The 21379-nt window shown below is 43.6% G+C and overlaps 3 protein-coding genes across 4 annotated transcripts in view; 2 read left to right on the top strand and 1 right to left on the bottom strand.

The window, feature by feature from the left end:
* LOC101990172 (sodium-dependent glucose transporter 1C-like) overlaps positions 1-1816 on the top strand; it is a 24142-nt gene extending 22326 nt beyond the window's left edge. The window contains 1 exon segment of the mRNA XM_005363594.2: positions 1331-1816. Within this exon segment, the coding sequence (XP_005363651.1) occupies positions 1331-1816 (486 nt within the window).
* Positions 1364-9252, top strand: LOC101998807 (sodium-dependent glucose transporter 1C). Its single transcript, XM_005363544.3, has 4 exons — positions 1364-1705; positions 4518-4686; positions 5155-5271; positions 6247-9252. Exons 2-4 carry the CDS (start codon positions 4638-4640, stop codon positions 7458-7460), a joined length of 1380 nt encoding a protein of 459 aa, XP_005363601.1. The 5' UTR covers positions 1364-1705; positions 4518-4637; the 3' UTR covers positions 7461-9252.
* A 4453-nt stretch (positions 9253-13705) lies between these two features.
* Rev3l (REV3 like, DNA directed polymerase zeta catalytic subunit) overlaps positions 13706-21379 on the bottom strand; it is a 143648-nt gene continuing 135974 nt past the window's right edge. The window contains exon 32 of one of the 2 annotated variants that reach the window (XM_005363542.3): positions 13706-14739. In XM_005363542.3, the coding sequence (XP_005363599.1) occupies positions 14599-14739 (141 nt within the window). In that variant the 3' untranslated portion in view covers positions 13706-14598. The remainder of the gene's footprint in view (positions 14740-21379) is intronic. The other variant, XM_026787333.1, reaches the window with a different exon arrangement.

The raw sequence follows: 21379 nt of genomic DNA, 5'->3' as shown, positions 1-21379 counted from the left end.
GGAACACAAAACAGCTAACATTCCTATAGACAGCCGCTGTCCATTTGGAGTGGTGCAGCATTAATGGTACGCTGTGGAGACAAAGAGGATTTCTGACTTCCTCTGGCCAGCCCATTTGAAATAGTTAACAGGTCTCAGAATCACTGAAACGTTACCGACTTGCCCAACTAGCCACCATTAAAACCTAGGACACTCTAACACAAACATGGCAGAAGCAAAGAGTATGTTGGTATTGTGGCATGCAGAATAATTCACATCTTAAAATGCCTTTATTTAATCATTTTTGTGTTCTAAATTTCAGTGTCCCACTGAAAATTTCAAGACACACACTTTTGGAGCCCAATCAGAAAACTTTTGAAATATTCTACATGAGAAATGAAAACAATCGTTAAGATAGTTGGAATGGAGAGGAGGAGTTGGAAACCAATTTAAGAGATAGTTCTGAAACAAATAGTGAAGTTAATGACCATGTAAATTAAGGTGGAATGTTGGTTCACAGATAATGAGGTTTTGTAGTAGCTTGAGAGTCTAAGTGGAGTGTGGGTATTGGAGACAGACATACAAGTAGACAAGAAAGTCAGATACAGAATAGTATCGTAGCATTTGAGGCCGTGGTCCCTGTGTTTAAACAAGAACCAAATCTGTAGTCGTGTACATGATCTTTCTTTTTCAGCTGGCTTAGCCACTTGGCAAACAAACTCACACCCAGCTCCACTCCTAACAATGGAACTGTCTGCAAGAATGAGGGCAGGCAAGTGCTTGCAGCTCGTTTTGACCCGGATTTCTTTCCTGAGATATTGTTTGACTCTTCAGGAAAGACCAGTGGTTCGTTGTCTGGCCTTTGGAGAATTGTTACTCTTAATATTCCTATTCCTAGTCGGGATCACATGGGATTCTGAGTGTTTTGTAAATTAACAGATACTTAATGTGTGGGTTTACATGTGAGGGTCAATAGCTGTGGAGTAAGAAGCTGCCTTTGAACACTCTCGTACGTTCAAGGAGCAAAGGCAAAGGTTTTGGAAAGACCAGAGTGCAATAAACCCTTCGGGTTTCCAGGTGATCCCGAAGTCTGAGGAAGTTACCATCTTGCAGTCCTAGGCGGGTTTTCTTCCTAAGTTTTGTGACTTCTTACCCTTTGGTTCGTCTTGTGCTAGGCTGCAAATCCTACTTCTTCTGCCTAGCGTGCCCCAGGCGCAAAACTCCCAGGCTCAGTTTACTAGGACACCTCACCTGGTCCAGAAAATCCGATCACCAAGGCAAACAGCTTAACTTCCGGTTTGAAGACAGCTCCTGCTTGACTAGACGTATATCCGCAACGTGATCCGCGCAGGCGCCCTGCGATCCGGAGGGCGGTGCCCTGGAGCCGCACCTGCCGGGTGGGAAGGCTCTGCTCTGGCAGCACGCTCCCTCGGGCTGGTCCCGGGGTTGTCACCCCGGAAGACTCTGGGGCTCGTGGGCGGGGCCGGGCACAGCCCTGCACGCCCGAGGCTGTGGTGCACGGAGCTCGGCAGGTAGAGAACGTCGTGGAGCCGCCACGCTGGAGTTGGAGCTGGAGTTCCGTGAGGCCGGAGGGCAGCGGCTCCTCCGGGCCGATCCGGGGCCAGAGAAGGAGTCCGAAGCTGTGGTCTCCAGGCGGAAAAGCCGTGCCGAGAACGTGCTGCGCTGGTTCACCACCGTGGTGCTATGTGCCGCCTTCCTGGGGCTGGTGAGAGCTGGGTTTGAAACCCTCTCTGGCCAAGGCTGGAGCAAGCGTCCTGCAGGGAACGTGTCTCCTCAGTGCCCGGTGCCTTGCGTGACCTTTGGGTGCCTTGGTTAATCCCATGGGTCTCAGTTTTGTCATCTGGAAAAAGTGGGCAGAACTCTAATCGTGGAGGGTTATTGTCAGACTCAAATTAAAAATATGTTTTCCAACATGAGCAAACCAACTTTCCTGGGGCAAAGGGGAGATATGGGAGGGGAGCCCAGACCTTTACCAGCTCTCTTTTGCTCCCACCCACTGAAGCTCCAAATCGACCACAGAAAAGCTTTGAGAAATTGCCTCTTCCTGGAGCCCTGACCAAATCCTGCCAGCCGCTTTATTTTGCGGATGGGAAAATAAACCCAGAGAAGAAAGTGGCTTTTTTGGTTAAATGATAGTATTAAGAACCTGTTTCTTGCCTGGCGGTGGTGGCGCACGCCTTTAATCCCAGCACTCGGGAGGCAGAGGCAGGCAGATCTCTGGGAGTTCGAGGCCAGCCTGGTCTACAAGAGCTAGTTCCGGGACAGGCATCAAAGCTACAGAGAAACCCTGTCTCGAAAAACAAAAACAAAAACAAACAAACAAAAAGAACCTGTTTCTTATCCTGTTCTCAGCCCTGTTTAAATCAAGCCTTAAGATCCTTAAATGATTTTCTTCATTCACGTACAAGAACAGAAACACCTTTTAAGACCAGTGTCTCTTTCTGTAGCTCCAGCTATTTGGCTTGGAACTCGCTATGTAGACCCAACTGGCCTCTAACTCACAGACAGAGGGTCTCACTATGTAGCCTTGGCTACAGTGGAACTCACTGTGTAGACCAGGATGGCCTCAAATTCATAGAGATCCACCCGCCTCTGCCTCCTGAGTGATAGACTTGAAGCTGTGGACGGACCACCGGCCTAAACCTGATAATTTCTGACTTGAGTGTTATGAGGGCGCCTTTGACATTTCTGACTTGAGTGTTATGAGGCGCCTTTGATGAGAGTCGGTTCCCATCACTTGGCACCTCAGTCCGAGTCTCAGTTGTCTTAAGACTTCGATGGGATGCAGGGAAGGAAGAAGGTGCTGCAGGTGATAGAGACCCTCACTGTGTGCCTGGTCTTGTGAGTGCTTTGAAGAAGTTTGATGAGAGCCTGCACGGGCCACAGGCCAGTAGGTACCTGGTCCTTAGCCCTGGCTAGCATGTTGCTGCTTGGTTTATAGCAGAACAGCGCAACACAACCATTTTTTAAAATTTATTTATATGCAGACTGGGGATTGACCCAAGGGCTTCAAGTATGCCAGGCTTTTCCTCAGCTGTATCCTCTGCCCACAGTCCGTGGTTCTTAAAATTCACACATCTTAGAAACATTTTGGGAATGTCACTTGAAGTGGAGGCGTAACCCTTAGTTCTTGCTAGTACATTATATAACATCTTATTGTAAAAATCATTCTGTCCATGTTATGTGTATTTTTGCTACGAAAGTTTTATAGTCCATGTATTTCCCCATGGCTTTGGAATTTGAGGAAAACTGTAGACATAGGAACATTCAAATTGCTTATTTGCCATATTAGGTATAGATATATGCATACACAATTTAAAGGAAGGACTCCATATATGTCAGAAATATTGGCATCTTAATGTAAAAGAGTAATAATTTGGTGTTTCATACTTTAAAATTCTAGCAATTAAATTTCTATACTTAAGCATATAGTATATTCAAAAATATAAGAATGTATTTTAAAAAGAGTTCATTATATTTTTTTATTTTGGTTCATTGGGTTTGTGTGTAGAGGCCAGAGGTGGCGTCCTTAACTGCTGTCCTCCTTATTGTTTGACAGGGTCTCTCATTGAGCCCGAAGCTTACCAGCTCAGCCAGACTAGCTAGTGAGCCACAGGGGTTGCTGGGATTCTAGGCATACTGCTGTGCCTGTGTGTGCTGGATATATACATTTCTGTGTTTTTTTTTTAAGATTTATTTATTAATTATATATACAGCATTTTACTTGCATGTGTCCCTGCAGGCCAGAAGATTTGGCTGTAAGGCATTTTCTTAATCAGTGATGGATGGGAGGGCCCAGTCCATTGTGGGTGGTGCCATCCTTGGCTGGTGGTTCTGAGTTCTATAAGAAGGTAAGCTGAGTGGCCCCTCCATGGCCACTGCATCAGCTCCTGCCTCCAGGGTCCTGCCCTGTCCTGGATTCTTTCAATGATGGATTACAGTATGGGGGTGTAAATCTTATGCCCTTTCCTCCCCAACTTGCTTGCCAGTCATGGTGTTTCATTGTAGCAAAGAACCCCACCTAAGGAACTGTTCTTTTTATGTGATGATGGAGTTCCAAACCCAGGTCCTCTTGTTGGTGCAGCAGGCACATCACTGACTGAGCCATCTCCTTAGCCCCTAGTTTGTTACATACTAACTGTTAATACATAATGGTCGTTTAGGGTATTGTTCAATACTGAACAGTTGAAAGAAAAGAAAAGTAGTTTTTTTCAAGTTATGTGTGTTGGAACACACTGGTAGTACCAACATTTGGAGACATAGGAAAACTATGATGTTAGGATCTCCAAAACAAAGCAAAAACTTTAAAAAAAATATCAAGGGTTTCGAATAAAAAGCCATTGGGAGTGTGTAGCTCTATTGCTATAATGTATGTGTTTCCTTAGGTTTGACTTACTGTCCTCCGAAGGCCCTTATGGTAGATTGTAACCCTCTGCCTGTGGTTTTGTTACCATCCAAAAGCTGCTTCTTGGGCAGTGTTTCAGAGATGAGTAAAGCTCTCTTCTTTTTAACTGTAGGGACTGAGTGTTGCTATACTGGGACCCACCTTTCCAGATCTGGCAAGAAATGTGAACCAGAACATCAGCAGCCTGTCTTTCATCTTTGTGGGCCGGGCCTCTGGATACTTAGGTGGCTCTATGATCGGAGGAATTCTTTTTGGGTGCATTAATCACTTTTTACTTTTGGGTAAGCAAACACTGCTTTTTTACTTCCTTGTTTCTGTCAACAAATTTACAGCTAAGATCTAACTATAGAAGATTGTTGATACCTGTGACGGGCACTGCGCTGGCCTCCGCCTGGCAGCTGGAGCTGAGTTCCTCTTTCCGCTTTGGCAGCAGGAGGGAGTCTGTACCGATCCCACTGTAAACTTGATTGGCCCTTGGGAGCGAGTGTTGATAAGCCTGAGCAATGCTGGCATTTAGTGTCGGCTCTGCTCCAGGCTCACACACTGGCTGACCTTGAAGCTCTGCTTATCTGTGGGTAGGGCAGAGCTGTTAGCATGCCTTTTTCAATAAATTGGCATGACTAAAGACAATTCAATTGAGACATTAAAACTGCTGTGGAAACAAAAATACTTTATTGCTGATGAATAAGTAAATACTTTGTTACCCAAAACAGAGCTGTTTTAGCCAACTTTCTAATGTTTCTTTTCAGGGGTGTCCCTTTCTGCTACCACAGTTGGTCTTTACCTTACTCCGTTCTGCAGGACAGCAGTCTTACTGGTTGTCATGATGTCTGTCTTCGGGATTTCAATGGGCATTCTGGATACAGGTTAGTGAAGCCCGTATTGTCATCTGCACTGCTGGGGACACTACTGCTAGGAACAGGAAGGCAGACGACATTACACTGTCATTGGAATGTCAGGCTGGGCCACCACACCTGGTCAGACTCACCTAGCAGCGACATCAGAACATCTTTTGAGCGTTTGCCTATGAAATCAGCATCAATGGTGTTTCTCAGTGAGAAGAGGGGATTCAGGATATCCAAACATGGAAGGCTGCCCCTCCCACGGGTGGTGTAGTACAGATAGCATCTGGTCCTTTAAGAAGCCACTAGCGGACCCTCTTCACGGGGTAACGTGGTGTTTGCTCCCCTCCACGGTCCTCCATCCCTGTCCTCCCCGCTCTCATGTTGTTGGACAGATTGTGGGACTATTGTATACATTAGGTTCCGTTTGGTTGTGAGACTGTGGAGTGAAATGTATGCTTGTCTGAAAGTTGAGAGCCGGAGACTTGATGCTTCTGGCTGTCACCTCATAGGCTGTCCAGCAGGATAGTGCAGGGGCGGAGAGCTGTGCTTGGTGCTGGATGTATGTCACAATCCTGGGTATGGACTTTCATGGCAGTGGCTGCCAGGTGCAAGAATAGAAAGCTTTGCTGATTTGGCTACTATCTGGTGCTAAAATCAATCTCTCTCTTGCAGATAGGTGTGTGTGTGTGTTATATCTGTATACCCCCTGGTGTGGTGCTAGCACATTTTATAGAACGCCTTTGCCAATGTGCCTGGCCCTAGGGGGTAGTGGTTTCCAGCTAGTAGATTCTGTGTGTTAGGAAGAGATGTGTGATACATCTGCTGGGGAGGGGGTCAGAGCTCTCACACGTAGCTTTGCCTTACTGCAGGCTTCGTCTCAGCGTGTTGACTCTGGGTGGGACCAGTGCCCTGCCCCCCCACCCTGCATTTTTTTAAATAGTGATGTAGTGTTCTTATTAACTGATTGTCAATTTAGAGAATTTCTTTTGTTGGCAGGTGGGAACGTCCTCATCTTGGATCTTTGGGGGGACAAAGGAGCCCCACACATGCAGGCCTTGCACTTCAGCTTCGCCTTGGGTGCCTTCCTGGCTCCCCTGCTGGCTAAGTTGGCCTGGGGTACAACAGCGTCCACTCAGAACCACACAGTGTCTGCCTTTGACCCTCTAATGCTGAACCGATCCTCTGAAGCCACCTCAGACTCTCTGTTTGCTGTACCTGATGACATGAATCTGCTGTGGGCGTACGCTTCCATCGGTACCTATGTCCTAGTAGTTTCTGTCTTTCTGTTTGGTCTGTTTTGTAAGAAACGCTCAAAGCAGGAAAAAGCCACAATATCTGCCCAGGAAGCTCGAAGAGCGAAGTATCACAGGGCCCTGCTCTGCCTCCTCTTCATCTTCTTTTTCTTTTATGTTGGAGCCGAGGTGACCTACGGCTCTTACGTATTCTCCTTTGCCACCACCCATGTTGGCATGAAAGAAACTGAAGCAGCCGGCTTGAACTCTGTCTTCTGGGGGGCCTTCGCAGCCTGCAGGGGCCTGGCCATCTTCTTTGCCACATTCTTACAGCCTGGAACCATGATTGTGTTGTGCAACATTGGCAGCCTTGCTTCATCTTTGTTTCTGGTGCTTTTTGACAAGAGCCCTCTCTGCCTCTGGATCGCGACTGCTGTGTATGGAGCCTCAATGGCAGCCACATTTCCCAGTGGCATTTCCTGGCTCGAGCAGTACACCACCTTAACTGGGAAGTCTGCAGCATTCTTTGTAGTTGGTGCTGCTCTGGGGGAAATGGCGATTCCTGCAGTCATCGGAATTCTTCAGGGACACTACCCAGACCTGCCAGTGGTTCTGTACACGGGTCTGGGGTCAGCCATCTTCACTGGAATTCTTTTTCCCGTGATGTATAAATTAGCCACCTTACCCCTGGAACGCCAGCGCAAAGGAAGGAAGAGTGAAGACCAGAGAGCTTTGCTTTCCAGCTCTGAGCTCAATGACTGTGACGAAGAGAATGAAGAGGAAGATGCAGAAAAATGGAATGAAATGGATTTTGAAGTGGTTGAAACGAGTGACCCAATGCGGGAGCCTCTAAGGGACCCATCTAGAGGGGTCCTGATGGAGCCCACCCCTGAGGCTTCTGGTCAGTACCTCTCAGATGGGTACTTTTCAGTCAACAGTAGCAGTTCTCTTGTGCGTCACCAGGACAAGAGGGACTGACAGTCAGAGATGACTTACTGAACGTAACAACCACTCCTGAGGACACCGCTCAGAGCAGGGCTTTGACGGGCTTTCAGCATGCTTTGGCAATGGAAGTTTGTGCGCATTCACAGCAAGCTCTGAAACGATTTGAAGTGCTTGCTGTAGGCGCCTCAAGAACCCTCTGTACACCATGGCTCTTGCCAGGAGACCGTTGCCTGGCCTCCACCACTCAGAAGGCATTTCCGTGGGTAGAGCGGGGTAGCGTGCCAGTAGTTAGTTACACGATAGGACAGTGGAGCTACTGGGCTGAGCAAACGATCATCCGGGGCTTGTGAAGAACGGTCACGTGAAAGAGCCAAACTTTGGAAACAGAGATAGTTTTCTCATTTTACCCCCTGTGTAGGGTTGAGCAGAAGAGTACTGCTGACCAACTATTTCTGTGAGAACACAGCAGGCCATGGTTTCTAGATCAATATCTAGCTTCCTCCCTGACTTCACATTGAGCTTTGACACGAGTCTGGCGTTTTTGGTCTCCTGTGATTCTAGAAATGCAAATGAGATTATTTTGAAATTTTAGGGTTTGGGTTTACTTTGTTTCTTGAGTCTTACTTTACAGTCCAGGCTGGCCTGGAATTTACTAACTAGCCCAGGTCTCTGCCTCCTGAATTTTGTCCTAGAGGCGTGGGTCACCATGCACGGTGAACTGTGTGAGCTTTAAAGTTGTGCAATATTTTTGCTAAAGTAGCCCATTCATTTCAGGCGGAATGTGAAACAGCAAGGCTGGTCAGCCTCTGAACGCACCGCGGCTTGTGAAGGCACAGTTTAGCAAGCCCTTTGATAGTTGCTGCGTCCACTGATCGCCAACACGCCCCTTTCCCTCAGGCTGAAGGACCGGCACTTAAGAATTCTAGTAATTTCTGTTCTTGTTTCCCGTGCACTTAAACACATTTTTTTCCCCCAATCACAGTATCATGTTCCATGCAGTACAGCAATTCATTGCATTTCAGAGATTATGGTATTTTTGCTGACACTTTAAAAGAGAGAGGTTATTTTTATATATGAATTCTATATCGTGTTCAGAGAGGATCTGGAGACATTCTTTTGATTTTATGTAATTATTTTTTTTCTTTTAGCTTTTACTTTTTTTCCAGTGCGGGTGACTGAACGAACACAGGGCCATGCCCTTGCTAAGCAAGTGCTCCACCACTGAGGCAAGTTCCCGGTGTCTTAGGTTCAATCATAGAAACTATTTTGGAGTTACTACGTTAGCAGAAGTGGTGTGTGTGGGTCCTTTGGTGCCCATAGCCTCCCTCAGTAACAGAGCCTGGGGCTGGGGCTGGGCCTGGTTGTTGTAGGATTTGACTCCCACTGGGTTGGGGTGTTAATCACATTTGTACTGTAAACCAGGCTAAAAGTTTAGTTTACAAATGAGTCACTATCTTCTTTGGTGACTGGAGATCTTGTGTCTCCATCTCCAGGACTACTCCTGGGGTTTGAAGTACCTGGAAACCAAAATAAAGATGAGAAGACAGGGTGATGGCCTAGGGAGTCAGGGATGAGGGACAGAATGGGCCATCCTTTGGTAAATGGCTTATACTTCTCAGGTTTTATGCGGAGTGACAATGAATAGCTGTCTGGCTGCAATGTGTTTGTTATCTTACCAGATTTTAAGAACTTGCTTTTCTTTTTAAAAAAAAAAGTGCTTTGTTTTTTATTAAGTGAAATATAACAACACCTTCTTGTAAAAAAAGATTAAATTTTTTTTTTCTGTGTGTGACTTTTGTGACGTCTATGTAAGTGTTCCAACATGGGTGCCTGGTGCTGGGAAAGTCCAGAAGAGAGGGGGTCGGATCCCCTGGAACTGGAGTTATAGATGCTGTCAGCCACCATGTGGCTGCTGGGAATAGAACTTTCCAGATCCTCTCAAAGAGCAGCCAGTGTTCTTAACTGCTGAACTGTTTTTCCAGCCCCATAACACCTTTCTGGAGCACTGCCTATGACCTCCCATATGCCTCTGGGCACACTGGTTCAGGTTACTTAACACAGCTCTCCCCCACTTTGCAGAATGCTTGTTAGGCATTAGGTGGCAGCTGGCACTGGAATCTTCTTAAACACAGATTCTACCTTCAGCATCTACTTTGCAGGGCAGAAGGTGGCATCAGGAAGAGAGGCACCGTGATAAGAACTTGACATAGAGTTTGAAAATCCACACTGGAAATTTCCCACACCAAAGTGTAAATTGCCACATGAGAACATAGTCATTGTCATAGCGTGGATGTATTTTTAGATTGGAAGGAAACAACTGAGCTCAGGTAGGAAAAAAATATTCGTAGGGAAATATCTTCTGGTGCACAGTAGCCAATGGTCAAGTTTCCTGTTGCTGACAAGATCTAGCTGTTTGCAACCTTGACAATGCGGCATGACTTGACTGTTCGCACACTGAGGGTCATTGTCAGGGAGGACTGTGCTCTTTACTGGACGTGGGCGTATCTTCCAGGGACACCTGTTTGCTGGCAGTGTAATGGCTGAGGTTCCTGTTTCCTGCTGGCTATCGGCTGGTCACTTCCATGGGTTTGTCAAAGTCTCCCACGGTTCCTCTCCAGGCTATACTCTTAAGTTCCCTTAAAACACGGCAGCCTGCCCAAAGCAAGCAGGGAAATCCCCTTCCCGCGACCGGGAATCCCTATCAAGCCAGACTTGTGTGACATGGATGTACAGAGGACTGCATCCTAACACCTTTGCCCTCTTTGTCTAGCTTGAAGTAAATCACAGTTTCTGCCACAATGCAGGCAAGAGGCTAGATAGGCTTGTGAACCTGTGGATTCATTGCCGGGAGTGTGTGCCATACTTAGTCAAGATTTTCAGAGCATTAAAACTATAGCCAAGGTAGATGTCTCAGTAATTATAGGTGCAACCTTGTATTAGGGTGCTCTAGAATGAATATATGTGAATATATAATATATATGAGTATGTATACATGGGTTATATTCTAATATATATGTTATACATATGTTATATAATAATAGTCTAAATATGACAGGAACATTCATGTCAATTATAATCTTTGTTTCTGCAACTGATCACATGACCGTAGCTGGTATTTAGAACTGCCTTCCTCTACTACGCATTCTGTATTTCCTCCATCCTCCACAAGCACTTCCACAGGTCTTGGGTCTTTTCCTGGAGTGACCCATTGGTCTGTGCCCTTTGTCATCCTGCTTGGATCAGGCTGTTATAGTTTTCCATTGATTTTAACCACAGGATCAAGAGACACCCTAAGGATCTCCTGCACTCAGGACATAATCCTTCTTACCTCCATTGTGGAAAAGGAATTCAATTCCCTCATGGTAACTTAATCAATCATCCCTCTGAACACTGTTATTCCTTTCTTGGCTGGTTGGCTTAAGGACATCAGAAGCCCACAGTGGCCAGGGGCAAGTCTGAGCTTCCAGTTCAATGGAATATTTGCTGTTGCTCATGGAAGGAGTGTGCCCCACTTTGGAACCAAAACTTCTAGACCAAAAATTAAGATTGCGGGAATAGAAAGCAAAAACTTTCCTAGTCAATCACTATAGGTGATAGTGAGTGGAACCATTCCCCTTTCTGTCCCTTGATTCCTGGGCCCATGGGAGAAACCTTAACATATATATTGGATGCTGATTCAAAATATATACCACCTATCCACTCGAAAACCCCCAGTCAGCCCTATAGGCTGCTGCAACCTCATTGGCGGTGAAACTGTCTTCAAAAGCATTCTATTTTTCAGGCCAGCTGTTTCAGGATGCTGAGGAACATGGGAAGACCCGTAGACTCCGTGATTGTGAGCGCATTGTTACACTTCCATTTAAGTCCTTCCTGCAGGTACACCTGGCAGCTTCTCCATGCCCTCCTGGTCCTCTAAGACCTCATTACAGACGGTTGTGAGCCACCATGTGGTTGCTGGGAATTGAACTCAGGACCTTTGGAAGAGCAGGCAATGTTCTTAACCACTGAGCCATCTCTCCAGCCCCATAGTTATTTTTGTTGCTACTTCATAACTCTAATTTTGCTTCTGTTATGAATGGTAATGTAAATATCTGATATGCAGGATATCTGATATGTGCCCCCAGAGTGGCAATGACTCACAGGCCGAGAACCACTGGTATAGCATATGATGTTTAGTTACTCCAAAAATAAGTCAAAACTAAATTTATTTAAAAATCAGGCATACTTAATAGATTACATGATGGCCCTCAAACTCCTTAAAGAATTTAAAATATTCAATGAAAAAGCTTCCCTCGTGATGTGGGAGTGATTTCTTATTAATAAAGAAACTGCCTAGACCCATTTGGTAGGCCAACCCTTAGGTAGGTGGAGTAAACAGAACAGAATGCTGGGAGAAAGAAGCTGAGTCAGGGAGTCGCCATGATTCTCCCACTCCAGGCAGACGCAGGTTAAGATCATTCCTGGTAAGCCAGCTCGTGGGCTACACAGATTAATAGAAATGGGTTAGATCAATATGTAAGAGCTAGCCAATAAGAAACTGAAACTAATGGGTCAGGTAGTGTTTAAAAGAATACAGTTTCCGTGTAATTATTTCGGGTAAAGCTAGCCTTGGGGGCGGCCGGGTGCCGGGGACGCAGCCTGCCGCTCCTATTACTACACCCTCGATAGACAGAAATGCCAGCCCCTAAGGTTACCTCCAGCGAAGATGATGCGGGGTACAAATGAACTCCACTGGGAACTTGCTTTAAATGGGACAAAGCTGGTCACTGTGAAGAAGTGCTCCATGCCTTGCCTGCTGCCAGGGCCCTGCGACAACTGTGAACACATTAGGGTTGACTGCCTTACCCTGCCTTATGAAGGCAGGTTAGTTTTCCCACACTCCTCATCTACAGGAAAACCTCAGACCTTGTGGGTCTGCCCACAAGAAAACCATCAAGATGACCACAGAGGAGCATACAGTAACCATCCAGGTAGAGGCTTAGTCTCTCACTTTCACTGATACAGAGGCCATTTGGATTACATTTTCTGCTCAAATTTACCCTTCTCAGGTCTCTGATGGTGTTGATGGCTGGCCTCCACTTTATCAGTTTAGCAACAGCAACCAGCAAGTTTCTCTCCAAAAGGCTGCAGGTGCTTGGTCAGTCCATTTCATATGTAAAAACCAGTGCCTGTTTTTTCTAGAGCTACTCAGTGTCCCTCTCTGAGGAGGGCTTACCCACAGGTTCCACGCTGAAAGAGAAATTCACAAAGTGGGTTTGAATGCAAATATTCAAGCTACCATGATACTATTTACTAAATTTACCTTTATTTAAAAGAACTTGCTGATGGGTTTTGATCCTACTGCACGTACTGGCTTTGGGGGAGCCTAGGCAGTTTGGATGCTCACCTTACTAGACCTGGATGGAGGTGGGTGGTCCTTGGACTTCCCACAGGTCAGGGAACCCTGATTGCTCTTTGAGCAGATGAGGGAGGGGGACTTGATTGGGGGAGGGAGAGGGAAATGGGAGGCGGTGGCGGGGAAGAGACCCCCCTCACCATTTATTTAATAAATAAAAAAAAAAAAGAACTTACTGAAATTTCATTGACTGCTCTCAGTAATCAATCATCTGTTTCTAATGGTAAATGCTTGGATGGAAAAAGGAAAAGTTTAAAGTTTATGTAAATTGTGAGGGTCTAAGAAAGTCATTTAAGGTATGTGAACACAAGCTATGAAGGTCTGAGGAAGTGATGTAAGATGTGTGGAAATGAGCAGTGTTTCAGATTTCTTTCCCTCTGGCTATGCTATTGTTATATTATCCTTGACTTAAAAAATTAAAAGTTTTAACATATTAATCAATGTAGTTCTGATAAGCTATTAATTTAACCTTGTAAACAGCTAGCTACTATTTAGTCACAGGCCTCAAAATTAAATCTCCTTTGGTTGTTTTCCAAATATAGATTTAAAAGTGTTGTGTGTGTGTGTGCTGAAAACATCTCTGTTCAATCCAGCCCTCTGGACAGAGAAAAGAATGTTCATGCTTTTAACCCAAAACCATCCTTTTGTTATGGCTCAAAGGCGTTAGTTAGTCCACTAAGTTTACCTCATTAAAATTCAGGAACACCTAGGGTTAGATGGAACACATGTTGCCTATAAAGCAGATGAAGAGAATTCTACTTATGGCAAGATAAAAGTCACAGCACTATATTTCATATTTTATTCAATTTTCAATTTGGTTTCCATTATTAACTCTTAAAACAAAATGATTTCCAGTTTAAAAAACAATGCACTGACCACATAATTCCTTTTTCATTTTATACAGTTATACAAATATCCTAAATACACATTTGTGTTCAAGGGATGGCAAATAAGATTAACTGTACAGTACATAAGGAAAGAAAATATTTTAAGCATATTTAGAAGCAATAGAAATGTCTATACAAAACAAGCAAAATGGAATAAATTTTTTTATTTTATTTTTAAAGTATTGCAACAGGCCCACAGGTTTGTAACAAAAATGTCTTTGCACAGTTCCTCACAATGCCCCATTAGTAGCTAAAGCAAGACAGCGGTCTTTAGAAAAGAATGTTTCAAAAAATGCTACACATGGTACTATTTGCACAGTTTGATCAAAGTAACAAATCTACCTTTGAGTCAAGCAAAACCTAGAGGAGATATACCAACAACGTGAAAATCATTGTATAAAATTCATTGCACATTATTTTACTCCGTTGTTTGAAAAGTAAAAAAGTGTATTTACAAAATATTTTGCAGTCAAAATTATAAAGTGAGTGGATATCTCTAAGCAACACGTCTTGATACAGACAGTTTAAGGAATACACACGAATGACTTTCTTTTAAGAGGTTCTCAGTGTTCCTTCCACAGGGAAGTAAACGTGATCTGTTCAAATGGATTTACAAGATGGTACATAAACTGGAGCAAATCCAACACTTACATTATTATAAAACAAGGTTAAAAGGTGAAAGAATGAGAAATTTGTACATTGTAAGAAGTGAGCTATTCAGAGATCAACATGTATACTTTTTGATTCAGTTAGCAGAAATCTTCATAGTCTTCGATGACAGACAGACAATGGACATCTTGGACTGGATGGATGTTGAAAAGCACCATGCAGAGGAGTTGAGTGGTAAACACTGAACAAATAGCACCTGGAGTTCTGTGATACTGATAACTTAAAACTGGTCCAGTAACTGCCGGAGATATGGTGCCTTGGATAATTCTCTGTTTACTCGTGAGAGTTTGAAAAGTACTGGACAGTTGAGAGAAACACATGGGATATGTCGGTCAAAGGAACCTGTACAGTTCCTGCATATCTGAAAGTGTAAGAAAAACAGATAAAACAGTAAGAAAAACATCTATGTATTTATGCAAATACGTTTTTAAATCCCTTCTGCTTACTCAGATAACCAGCAAGCTTAATTCAGTATAGAAAATTTCATCTGCTTAACCTCCCAGAAACCTTGCTTACTGTTTATGAGCAAGGTATTTCTAAAGGCTAGTTCACAAAAAGTTCCTGATGGCAGAGGAGTGGTTTCTGGTGGGGTTGGCTGGGGCGTGGCTATCAGTTAAGGATCTGTTGGAGGGAGGGGGCCCCACTTGTTCTTCCCAGCCGCCCAGCTAGCTTACACCTGAAAACAGAAACTATTAACTAAATCATTGCTTGGCCTAACTTCTTATTGGCTAACTCTAACATCTTAGTTTAACCCATTCTAGTAATCTGAATATCACCACAAGGTTGTGGCCTACCAGCAAAGTTTCAGCACATCTAATCTCCAGCAATGAATGGATCCATGGCTTCTCCCTCTGCCCTCCTTTCTCCCAGAATTCAGTCCAGCTTTCCCAGTCTACCTAAGTTCTGCCTTGCTATAGGTACAAAGCAGTTTCTTTATTCATTAATGCTAATCACAGCACACAGAGGGGACTCCCACGTCAAGGATCCCTATATAAGCTGCCCTGGAAACACAATAAAGAGGACATTCTTGGGGTTTTCAAGGAAGACCCATGTGTCTGTCTGTATGTGTCTAAATCTCCAGGCTCCTTTCCTGGCTTGCGAATTCCCATAGTACAGACGTACAGTACACAAATTGATTATATAGAACTAAGATGCTCTGCATAGCTAAGGAAACAGTCAGTGGTGGAATGGGAGAAAATATCAGAAGACCATTCATGTGATAAGAAATACCCAGATAAGGAACACAAACTCAAAGGCAAACCCAGAGAAGCAGTTAACATGACTAACAAGCAGGCAATAATAAACAACACCACAGTGGAGATCTGTTGTGATGGCATGTTCTTGTAATCCTTCAAGCTGGAGAATCCTGAGTTCCAGGCTAACCTGGGCTATAATATTCTCTTTCAAAAAACTAAAGCCAACACACAAATTTACAATGAGATATCATTTAATACCAATTAGAATAGTTATTTTTAAAAAAGATAACCAGAAAACAGTACAGTGATTCCTTAAGATTCAGAACAAAACTACCATAATGCAATTACTACTTTTACTTTAATTAATTTATTTTTTAATTTTTGAGATAGTGTTTCTCCGTGTAACAGTCCTGGCTGTCCTAGAACTCACTTTGTAGACCAGGTTGACCTTGAACTCACAGAGATCCGCCTGCTTCTGCCTCCAAGTGCTGGCATTAAAGGTGTGTGCCACCATGCCTGGAGATGCAACTATTTCTACTACTTAGTATATATCCAAAGGAATGAAATCACTATATGAAACAAACACTCAACTTTCATGTTTATTGTCACTTCTATTATCAATAATTAAGATACGGAATCACCTGAAGTATGTACCAACAGATGAATAGGAAAAATAAGGCATACCTATAAAATGAAATATTATTCAGTAATAAAGGAAAACCTGTCACTTGTATCAATAAGGATGCAACAAAGTGAAATAAACCAGATATAGAAGACAAAATACCACATTTTCATGTATAGAAATTAAAATTAGTCACATCTCACAGAAATAATGGGTATAATAATGATCATAAGACGGGTTGGGAGAGAAGGGGAAGAGAAATAAACAAAACCTGCAAACAGGTACCAACATGTAGACACATTGGAAGAAAAAGTTCTAGTGTTGCACACAACATGGTGATGCCAATCTACAGTGATTATCTCAAAAGAGGTAGAAGAGAGGCATTTGAGTGTGTTTGCTTAGCATGCATGAGGGTCACTGATTCAACCCCCAGTGTTACATGTGCATAAACTGAGTGTATTGGTGCACGCCTATAAACAGCAGGCCGGAGCTAGAGGTGAAGATCAGTACGAGTTTAACATCATCCTTGGCTACACAGCAAGTTTTGAGAGCAGCTTCGGATGCATAAGACCCTTTGTCCCCTCCCTTCCTCTTCTTCTCCCCATCCCTCTTTCTCGGTCAGTGGATCAGGAGGTGACTCTCAGCTACTTCTCCAGCACCATTTCTGCCTGTGTGCTGCCATGTTTTCCACCATGATAATGAACTAAACCTCTGAAACTGTAAACCAATCCTCAATTAAATGTTTGTTCTTAAAAGCTGCCTTGGTCATTGTGGTGATTTGAAAGAAAATGGCCAAGTTTTAACTTTAAAATGGCCAAATTTCAAAACAGCCTAGTAGAGATGCTGTCATGCGTTTAATAGCGTTAACTCTGATAAAGATTTATAAGGAAAAGGAGCAAGATGAACAAATAAAAATACAAAACGTACATTAAGAAAAAGGGCACCAGGAAGTGGAATAGAACTAAATACTGTGTTCAAGGAGATAAACAAATTAAGAAATGGAATAAAGGGAGTGGTCACCTTAGGGAAAGATCCTACCCAACTAAGTTTCCAACTTGTGAAAAGAAATTAAAAGTTTAGAGCCAGGTGTGGTGGTGCACCCCTTTAATCCCAGCATTTGGAAGGCAGAGGCTGGTAGATCTCTGAGTTTGAGGCCAGACTGGTGTACAGAGCAAGTTCCAGAATGGCCAAGATTAAGCAGTGAAGGAAATCATTGAAAACAGAAAGCTGGTGAAGATGTAATTAAAAGTTCTCTGAGTCTGAAGCTAGCCTAGTCTATACAGATCCAGTTCCAGGACAGCCAAGCTTAGGCAGTGAAAGAAACCACTGAAAACAGAAAGCTGGTGAAGATGTAATTGAACAAAGGGGCCATGTTCCAGCCCCAGCAAATAGCAGAACTTAGCAGCTTTGGTCACACTGACTTTGGCTTTAGAGTTAAGGGCAGAAGAAAGGAGTTGTGAAATCTACTTCCACAACCAAGGAAAGTCTCTGAGGCCAGGCCACGTGTATACTTGAATGGAGGCCTAGAGAAGCCGTTTTGTGAAGCTGTGAAGCTGAAGCCTGGATTGCTCTAGAGACCCCAAGATGTTGGAGATGCCAGAGTCATGGGATACCTGCTGAGGAGAGCTGCTAACTAGGAGTGCAAGAGAAAGAAGTGTGTTGCAGTCCACAAAGCCGAAAGGAGTTGGAGATCTGAAGAGCATTTTGACATCAGACATGTAGATGCAGAGTTTGGAGTTTGCCCAGCTGGTTTTTGGTCTTGCTTTGGTCCAGTATTTCCTCACTATGCTCCCTTCCTTATATTTTGGAATGGCAATGTATATCCTGTGCCATTATATGTTGGACATTAGTGATCTGGTTTTTTTTTTTAATTTTTACTTTATAGGAATTGCAGTTAAGAGATTGCATGAATTTCAGAAGAGACTTTGAACTTTGGATTTTTAAATATTGTTGCAACAGTAATAGACAATGGGGACTTTTAAAGTTAGACTGAATGAATTTTTGCATTATGGTATGGATAAAGCCTTGGGGGCCAGAGTATACGGCTGACTTTGGGGGAGGCAGCCTCCAGTCAGCACCCAGGGTGTGCAAAAAAATCCATGAATGTGGTGAGGGCTTAGGAAAAATTCTTATCTATTTGAGCAATAGATTTTTTTCTATCTGAGGGGAAAAAATAAGAAAACACAGATGTTCTATGATGGTAACCTTTTCTTTTAATTCACCTTGAAAAAAATCCTCTATAAAATAATCTCTCTCGCTCTTCTACATAGATCCCTAAATAGCTCTACCTAGGCTCCTCATTATTCTACACAGCAGCTTCTCTAAGTAGCTCTACAGCCTCCATATCTCTGGCTCTACTCCCTCAGCTCAGCCTCTCCTATCTATACTGCTGCCACTTCTCTCACAGCCAAAATCTGGACAATTATATGTTACATTTTTAGGGCCTGACCCATTCTCATAACACAGGATTAGGTAATGCAGTTTCTCTTAGGCTAGGGATGTCACAATGATCAGTCAGTAAGTAATGCTTGGCCATGCATGTAGCTCTTTCCCAGACACAGCAGAACTGTGAGTGGTAGGGAGTACATGCACAAAGTTTCAGTTGCTAGACAAGGAGTTGTGTCTACCAAAGTTGCCTCATTTCTGACTTGGTTCAGCAATAAACATTGTGTATTTGTCTTCAGGGGCAACCAGTCTGCTCTGAAGTCCAAATTAGCTGTCTTTGTGACTGAGAATAGCATTACCTTTCTACGTCAGTCTGAATAATGAAAGATATCTTAGTATTATTTCTATTCATCATAATACTTAAACAGAAATCATCTTCCTGACCATCCACAGCTATATATGTGCCCAATAGATGGAATGTTTACATGAGAGAGATACACAGGCAGTGGGAAAACACCCATAGCTGTTCTTAGGGAAGGAATGCAGTTCTTGGGGGAAGAAATGAAGTGGCATATGAGAGAAATTACAGGCAGAAAACAACTAGTTTCCATAGCCAGTAACCCCATGGACTTTGCCTAGTGGGGCTCCCCAAAAGAGGGTCATTCGTCTTGGTGGGCCAACTGGCTGAACACTAGTTGACACCTGCTGCATAATTCCATGGCCTCTGGTAAAAGTCATTGCTACCAGCAGCTCTCAGCAGTGGTGGTGGTTTGAAAGAAAGTAGCCTGTTGCGGGAGGTCCTTCCGCTCCTCCAGCCTATAGCCGCTGAGATACCAGCCCATTGGGGCGTGGTCTCTCTCCCTTTAAAAAAGCGGCCACTTCCCTCTCCTCTCTCTCTCTTCACTTCCTGCCCCTCCAGCGACTAGACTCCCTTCCTGCGACTAGACTCCCTTCCTGGTTGCGCCGAGGGCTGACGGTGATCTGTAAGTTTTTTCCCCTTTAAATAAATACCACCCTATTAATCATAATTCCAAACTGCTGTGACATTGTTTGTGACTTATGCCTTCAGTAGCCCCCCAAGGGAGTGGCAGTATTAGGAGTTATGGCTTTGTTGGAGTGGGTGTGGCCTTGTTGGAGGAAGTGTATCACTGTGGAGGTGGGCTTTGAGGACTTATGTATGATTAAGCTACACCCAACGAGACAATTCACTTGTTGCCTTTGGATCAAGATCTCCAGTACCATGTCTGCCTATCTATCTGCCACACTATTCCTAGCCCCCATGCTCCCTACCATGATGGTAATAGACTAGATCTCTGAAACTGTAAACTGCCACCTCAATTAAATGTTTCTCTTTATAAGAGTTGCTGTGGTCATGGTGTCTTTTCACAGAAATAGAACCCTAACTAAAACTGCTTAAAAATAATCAGTAACAGTAAATATTTCTAGAAAAGGGGAAGCATTGTGATAAACAATCATCAGAGTTTAATGATGGTCACAGATGTAGTTAAAACGATACTGAACATGAAAAACTAGTTTAAACCAATGCTAGTGAGAACTCCTCAGAGTCAAGGAAATACAGAACAACTGTGTGGTTAGAAAAGGGAGCTCAAGTGGCAAGCATTCAGTCCTAGTTACTCTGGAGGCTCAGGTAAGAAGATGAGCTGAGTCATGGAGTTCTTCAGAAGTGAGGGAGAGAGCAGACACGATAGCAAGCAGCAACAAACAGCACTAGACTATTTCAAGAGATGAATGAGCTCACTGTAATTACAGCTCTAGTTTATTTGTAGGAGGGGTTCTGGTTTAAAGATGGCTCACAAGGCACTGAAATTTTTATCTCTAAAACACCTCACGTCAACTGAAGGATCCATTTTCTAACGCACACGGGTCATTGTATACAATGTTAGTTACTGCCACAGCGAACTGCTTAGAAGCACATACTCTGCAAAGATGGAGCATACTGTTCTATGAAGCCTTTTGCTAATTAGATCTTTGCCAAGAGACTCAAATCTATTCCCCAATATAGCATTTCTGTGTCGCAGCTGTATGTGCTACAGTTACATTCAGGTGCCAGGACAAACTGATGAATATTTAAGAACTCTCTGTGCCTGTCTGGTAAATAATCTAGGCTGGAATATGCAGCTTGCTAAATTTAGCTCAAATGTTTACTTCCAAGGCTTTACTGGCGATTTAAACCCTGAGTGTTATAGCTTGATTCATACTTAAGTTTAAAAATTCAAACAATACAAAAGCAGGATTGCATTTTAGCTTAGCAGGCAGATATTAAAAAAATATCATTGTGAGATCATGGACCCTGGAGGCAAATCTATAACCACCACTTTACTAAAGTAGAATGATCTCTAACTACATTCTAAATATCTGTCCTTATACCCATAGGTAAGTGAAGTCTTTACCCCTCATGCAAGAGACTGAGACCATTATAGAAAACCATATCAAAACAGAGAGTTTTGGAGTCCAGAAAATTCTGTGGGAGAGAGGGCAGAAAGACTGTAAAAGCTAGAGGGCCAGGGAGTTTGCTGTGAGACTGTTTTTCCTTGTAACACCAGAAGCTACACTCTAAAGTCTATCAACATGTCTGCCCATACATAACCTGATCAAATAGAAAACATTAAAGTGGACAGGGGAAAGCCCAGAAGCCTCAACCCCAAACAAAGGAACTATAGGCAACTACAGGAATACTGAGAGATGAAGAAATGGTCTTTCCCTTGGGAAGACCCCACCAATTGGTTATCCTATGCTGACCAGTCAGTCCTGAAAACATAAATAAAAGTAACACTATG

This window comes from Microtus ochrogaster, linkage group LG9, assembly GCF_000317375.1.
Source record: "Microtus ochrogaster isolate Prairie Vole_2 linkage group LG9, MicOch1.0, whole genome shotgun sequence".
Classification (NCBI taxonomy): domain Eukaryota; kingdom Metazoa; phylum Chordata; class Mammalia; order Rodentia; family Cricetidae; genus Microtus; species Microtus ochrogaster.
The sequence above is the reverse complement of the archived record's forward strand: the minus strand, read 5'-3'. Positions and strand labels throughout refer to the sequence as shown.